Here is a 7,100-nt window from a genome sequence, read left to right on the forward strand (position 1 = left end):
ATTCAGTCAAGGTTCATTTCTATATTCAGCAGGATGCTGATTTCAACTATTTTTATTTTGTTTAGAAGTTTTGATAATGCAGCTCTACCTTTCTTCAAAATTGACTCTACAATTGACAGAACAAATCTATAACTAATGATTTACTCTTAGGAAAGAACAGTGTCTCAGCAGACAAACACATTCTTTGTAGTCCTATCATTTTCATGTTGTCAGTGGTGTCACTTCTCGGTGTCTTGCCAGCATGACAGTGCTCTTTAGATGGAATACTGATTGCAGGTTTTTTGATTTGTCATCACATCTTTACCGTCGTCATTAGCGTCATTGTTTAAGTCCAGCATCCTACAACATATGTAACACATAGTGCATCTGAGTGTCAGAAAAGATAGTACTTTACAAAAAACAAAATACATTTTGCACCAGTCAGACTGATGGGGGAATTCTATACGTAACGTTAAACATAAATACAGAGAAGATGTTGGAAGAAGAAGACCATTTGGTCCAACTAGCCTGCCTACTGTGTTGTCACAGGTCCTTCTTCATTTGTGCACTTCACCCTCCCTCTGCCTCTAAGGTCCCTTTGTGCCAATCTCATACAAGCTTAAATTCTACTACCATTTTGGCACCTACAAGCTCCACTGGAAGTTTGTTCCTGGAAGAGTATTTTCTCATATTCCTTTGGAGCCTGCCTCCCTCAGCTTCATATGATGAGCCCTTGTCCTTGAGTTTTCCGTTCAATGCAAAAATGCTGCCATCCGGTTCTTTATTGAAGCGTGCAGGATATTTGAATGTTTGCTGCACAACTCCCCCTTCCCTACTTTTGTTTTCTAGAAAGTACATCCTTTGCTCCTTTAGTTTCTCTGTCTGACTTATAAGGGCAAATTACAGAAGACATTTACTTGGGCAAATACCAAGTTACGTGAGTAAATTGGCTGTAACCGATGCAATGTCTGTGGGTGACGGTACCCACAACTTTGCGTCTATGCCCCAAACATGGTGCAATTTCCATATCTGCCCAGAAGGTTGCAGCAGTTGCAAAGCACATGGGTATGGAATGGAAGAAAGTCTTTGTGAATCATCCTTGGAGGCGCACACATGGAGGTAGCTGTATACACTTCATGGGACTATTTCCAATCTGCTCATCTAAGTGCAAAGTCCACGGTTATAGAGCCTTAGTAGAGTCGCTTCGTTTGAAATATTTATTTTATGAAAGCCATCAAGAAAGAGTGCTTGCTGCTCACACAGAGGACATTTGCTATAAACTTATATCCAAAGGTAAAATAAAGAGAAAAAGGGACATTTTCAAAGGTTGGTAAGAGGGGAATGGGGGGGGGGGGGGGGGAAGGAGTAAATTTACATAAGAATAAAAAAAAAAGTCCTCATAATCTTTGCAATGAAAGCAATTGCCAATATGTAATTTTAAGGAGAAATTTGAACAAAAAAATATCATGATTCACTTACCTGCTGCTGCCCTGCTCAGATTCTTGGATTTCTAGAGGGCGGGTATTCATAAAATAACTTAATTTGTGGAGAGGAAATGATCTCCCGAATCTTTGAGGTAAATTGGTGAAAGATTGTATAAAATGGCCAATCGATGGTGATCGACCAAATCTTTGGGGCAAGTTGGCTAGATGTTGGATGGTATGTTTAATAAATAGAGATCGTCCAAACCTTTGAGGTAGATTGGGGATGCTTTTAGAAATTCTCTCTTCAAAAGCCCTTCCAAATCTGAGAGGTAAATTGGCCACTGGTTTAATGCTTCTGACTTCCTGGAATGATCTCCCAAACCGCAGTGGCAAATTAGCAACAGAATTGGCTATCTTATTGACCATTGGGATGCTCATCTTAACGATGTTTTTGGATGCCCAATCTTTCAGCTCCTCAGAAGAGAGACTTCTCTGTTTTTCATCCGGAACTGCATCATTAGACTAGAATTTGAAATAGAAGATGTACGTCTTAGTGCTCTCCCAGAATGAGTATGAAACACATTTCATCCCCTTTTTAAAAATATTCGTGATTACTTGAACACAGCCCACTTTGTAGTTTAAATGAGACTTCTAGAGACATTGCGTAAGAAAAGTCTAAAGTTAGATAAAATTCAATGAGGACTGCAATGCGTGTGTGGATCGTGTAACACTTTTAAACCACATTAATGCCCTAAAAAGCAGTTTTTATAGTTCACAGAGCAAGTGATAGTTGATGTGATGGCATCATTAAACTTCCTGGATTACTTTAGAAAGATATCATAAACCAAGTATAGCTTACCACTTTTACTCAATCCTGGAAAAAGATAGGCTCCTTAGAAGGGAATGGTGATTTGCAGCCTATAAGTTAGTTTAATTTGGCAATTTCTGAATATTACAACTAGTGAAGCGATTTTAAATATGTATGCTTTCTGTTAATGTAAAAATGTATACACTTTGTTAAAATGTCAATGGAAGAAAAAAAATGCACAGCAAAAATAGTGGAAGGAAAAACTTTTGCAAAAGGTGCTGTGACTTTTGACTTTAAGTGCTAAATTTAAGAATGAGACTTAACTGCTCCACAATGTTTTATGTACAAGTTTTTTGCATTCACAATTATTTTTGTAGATTTTTTTTCTCTTCTATACATTGTAGGACATAAAGTCATTTGGCCAGAGTTGCGCCATTTCAAAACTAAAGAGTGAGAATGTGTGAGCAGCAGGCAGCACAAACTTAGAGCTATGAGGAGCCAGAAGTGGCAGCTCGTGTGCTGGCAGCAGGAACATGAGAGCGAGCCTCCAAACATCAGGGGGAAGAATAACAAAGGGGTGGTATTAGGGAACAGGGAAAAGAGAATGGAGCCGGAAGTGGCGTGCACAATTTTGCAGATATTTTGTGAAAATCTGGAAAAGCACTGACTTAAAATATCTACATAAATTCTAAAATACCTAAAAATAAAAAAAAGAACATTAAAATGTATATTTTTTTAAACAGCAAAAACAGAAGCTCTATTTATATCCCTATGCCAACATCTATAATGATGTATATTACTAATAATATGAACAATAATATCATGCATTCTCCCTCTGCTTTCAAAGCTGTCACTTAGGGCCAGATTAAACAGGATCTATTCCCATGGTCACAGAATGGGAAAAAAAGTGTTCATGATTGGACCCTCAGTGTGTACACAGAGGTAGTTGCATACATAGAGTATGGGGCAGTTCTCAGATAGACCCCTAATTGAACAGTCTGAGGCTATAACAACTTGGGTACATGTGTACAAAAAATGTGCACTCTGCATCTGCTTTTTCTATAGGTAAATTTTTCATGGTTAGTGATATTGATAGATTTGAAAATCCAGTCTATGGGCCAGATTTTAAAACATATGCGCGGGCGTAGATTTGTGCGCGCAACCCAGTGCGCACAAATCTACCCCCAATTTTATAACATGCGTGTGCAGCCGCGTGCATGTTATAAAATCTGGGGTCGGCGCGCGCAAGGGGGTGCACACTTGAGTACCTTGCGCGCGCCGAGCCCAAGGGGAGCCCTGATTGCTTTCCCCGTTCCCTCCAAGGCTGCTCCGATTTGGAGCGGCCTTGGAGGGAACCTTTTTTTGGATCCCCCCCCGGCCCTACCTAAATCTCCTCCCCCACCTTATTTGATGGAGTTACGCCTGCCTGCCTCTGGCAGGTGTAACTTGCCCGCACCAGTCAGCTGCCGGCGCGCGAATCTCCGGCACGGCCGCTGTGCTGGAGGACTTGAATCCACCCCCGCCCCCGGACCGCTGCCACGCCCCCAGCCCCACCCCTGATCCGCCCATTTTCGAAAGTCCCAGGAAATACGCGCATCCCGAGGCTTCCGCGCGCCACCGAGCCTTTGCAAAATAGGCTTGGCGTGCACATGAGCAGATTTTCTCAGGTTACGCGCGTAACCCTTTGAAAATCTACCCCTATGTGTATTATCATTCTTCATACCCCCCCCCCCACACACACACAGGGAAATCTTTCCCTTAATTTGGTTAAAAGTGCACACTCTATGGAAACTCTGTCTGTACTTTTAGCTGGATTACATAAGGATTCATTTTTAGACAATCAGTTTACTTGGGTGAATGGCTTCGAAAGCTTTCCTTCCGGTTTCTCAAATACTGTGGGTAAATTAACCTGTGGAGGTTTGGACCTCTGCTAGGCAATTAGCATCCGAATATCATCAGTCTTTCCTGAATATCTACTGTCACTGAAGGGAATGTTTGGTTCCGATTAAGGGTATTTAGAAAGAGACAGAAAGTTATTTAACAGAATCCTAAAAATGCTATTTGGAGTGCTTAAGAGGCAGATCCAGCATACACTTTCCATTGCCAGGCTACAGTCTACCTCGAGTCCCATCCATAGAGCACTGGTCAGCCACTTAGTTCACTTATTCATCTCCCCAGGGCCTCTACCCTGAATATAGTAATTCCTGTTCAGAGCAGTAGTACAAATATGCTTAAATCTTTTTATTTTTATTTCAAATAGAACTGAAAAAAATGATGAGCACATGGTACACAATGAGTAAACACGAGCAGTAGCAGCATTCCATGAAGCCCAATGGAACAAGAGGCTTTATTCCCTTGATCTGTATCTCTTTTTCTGATTATCCCAGCCATGTCCAGAAATAGTGGAGGGCCACAAGCTGTGGTTCTCTCCAGAACTCGGCTAATGTGGACACTGAGTCTGGCCTCTAGGTGTCATTGTTGAGCAATGACGGGGACGCACGCCCCCAGGGGCTATGAGTGCTGCCTCTGCACCATCCATTGCCCCAGCTAGTCTGGCGAGCAGAAAACTGGCCTGGGATTCAAATCCAGATCTTCTGCATGGCAATGCATAGCATGTATCTTTGAATCACCAGGCCGGCCCTATTCAAGACAGCAGTAAGTTTGGGTGGCCTCCCTGGTGGTGGCAGAGCTCCCATTTTTATCTTTGGGAGAAAATAATATCATCTTTTTTCTTTTCATGTCATGGAAAATAATGGGAGCTTGTCTGTGCTGTGCCACCATCTTTATTTTCACTATATCATAATTCATTGGAATAAAATAAGGAAAAGTTATCAGGAAAAAGATTTGAAACGGTTCAGCTTTGGAACTATTCTTGCTGCTTTTAAAAAGAAAGTAGCATATTGCAGCCCTTGTCTATTTAAAAGCGGCTTTGTCAGATCTTATATACCTCACAAGCATTTCACATTCCCATCCCCACCCCCATTCATTTCACTTTCTCACAATCACTCTCACAAGTTCACACTATCTGAAGTGGGAAGGAATGGAGGAGAGAGGAGCTCAGGGTAGGGACAGCTGGGGGAGAGAGATCTCCCTATTGGAAAAGAAGGATGAAGGGAGAGAATGACATAGAGATAAGCAGGGGAGATCCAGCAAAATATGAGTAAAATGACAAAAGTAGTACAGAAACAGAAAAAATATTGAAGAAGAGACAGAAAATTAGTCAATTGTATGCATACAGAGTGATGGAGGAAGAAGATGGGGAGATAAAAAGGCAACACCTGGACAGATTATCCATTTGCACATAATTTTAAAGCCAGTTTCCAAATTAGTTAATTTAAGAACTGAAAAGGCTAGCCAAGGCAGGTTAAAAAATGTACACTATTAAAATATATTGCAATACCATAATTATCTGTACTGCTTGTAGAGTAGTTTTAAATTCCTGTAAGTTTTCCTAATAACTGAAATTATATGTATTCAGATTCTAAGCAGTTTTCCAGTATCTCACTTTTTTCAATAGCTGCCTTTAATTTTTACATCAATTTATAAAATAAAACAATACCTGTACACTCTTGTGAGACTTGAGGCCAGATACACTGAAGGGTTTTTCCTATTTGTGTGTCTATGGGAAAACATTTATTTTTATTTTTTATTAACAGACAGATAGGGGATGAAAATCTAACTAAGGAATTAAGAATAAAGCATTTTTCCAGAGACACAACATGAGAGAAACCCTTTCAAATGCTATCCCTAAATCAGGTTCCAAGAAAAGAAAAGCATGTATGTTTGAAACCAAGGTTTGCATAACTCTCAGTTAAATTGTCATGTTCTTAAGCAATGTAATTGCCTGATCACACTCTTTCCATACAAGTACCATACCGAATTATTCATTGGTCACAAGGACAAGGAAGCTATATTGGGCCAAAAGAGTGGTCGGGAGTGGTAACTTTGACGCATCAAAATGAATGGTTTCAATTTATCACTATTAAGCAACCAAACCTTGCTGGTTTATTTATTTTATTTATCCACATTGGATTACTCTCCACATTGGATTACTCTCCATATTCGTCACAATGAGATATTTTTAAACAATGTTATCATCAGTGTATCTTAAAAAAACCAACAACAAAAAACATACAAAGAGGTATCCTACCTTGGAACAGTCTTCATCAGAGCTCCCTCTGCTATTCAGGTGAAACATTGCAGAATCCTCTACACAGAGGCCATGAGCTGCCGACAAAGCAAAAGTGACAGAAATGAATAAAATGAGTTTATGGCTCAGGAGAACAGCCATTTTCTGAAAATATAAATTGATTCTGTCTGCAGAGTTCCAAATCTATGGATGTTATCATTTATTTTTATATATACTGTCATGAAACAGAAAGAACGATTCAATAAACTGACATGATTTCTTTATGCTCGGCGTCACTCCGTATTAATTAGCACACAAGCTAATGATCAATCAGGAATGTTGGAGATTTGTTGTCTGAACTTCTTTCAATATTCTTTTCCTTTACAAACACATTAGCTTTGCAAATGCTGTCCCTGGAACGCAAGGCCCATTAATTAGCTAACTTGGGAGGCCAAGGCAATTTGGCCTCACAATAACCGCTATGCCTCATTTCCATATTTTCTTACAGAGGCGTTTCTTCCCCTTTTGTTATTTTGTCAATCTACGCATTAAGGTTTTGCATTAAAATATGCAATATTAGTCTTTTGATTGGCTTGATTACAACTTTCGGAAACATATTTATTGGTTTTGAAATACCATGCAGGATTTCAAATTATACAGTCCCTTACAATTGAGCCTGAAAAGGTAAAGTGACAGTAGCGTCTTTATTTAGCATGTTTAGAGCTGCCTGTTTAGGAGTGTTTCATACTGTGAATACAAC

At 39.9% G+C, this 7,100-nt stretch overlaps 1 protein-coding gene across 1 annotated transcript; it reads right to left on the minus strand.

Moving 5' to 3' along the window:
- On the minus strand, nucleotides 1-6,502 carry NPVF (neuropeptide VF precursor). Its single transcript, XM_029587064.1, has 3 exons — nucleotides 6,362-6,502; nucleotides 1,669-1,925; nucleotides 1-339 (listed from the first exon to the last, which is right to left on the minus strand). Exons 1-3 carry the CDS (start codon nucleotides 6,500-6,502, stop codon nucleotides 255-257), a joined length of 483 nt encoding a protein of 160 aa, XP_029442924.1. The 3' UTR covers nucleotides 1-254.
- Between the last annotated feature and the right edge of the window lie 598 nt (nucleotides 6,503-7,100).

Source organism: Rhinatrema bivittatum, chromosome 2 (assembly GCF_901001135.1).
Source record: "Rhinatrema bivittatum chromosome 2, aRhiBiv1.1, whole genome shotgun sequence".
NCBI classification, from domain to species: domain Eukaryota; kingdom Metazoa; phylum Chordata; class Amphibia; order Gymnophiona; family Rhinatrematidae; genus Rhinatrema; species Rhinatrema bivittatum.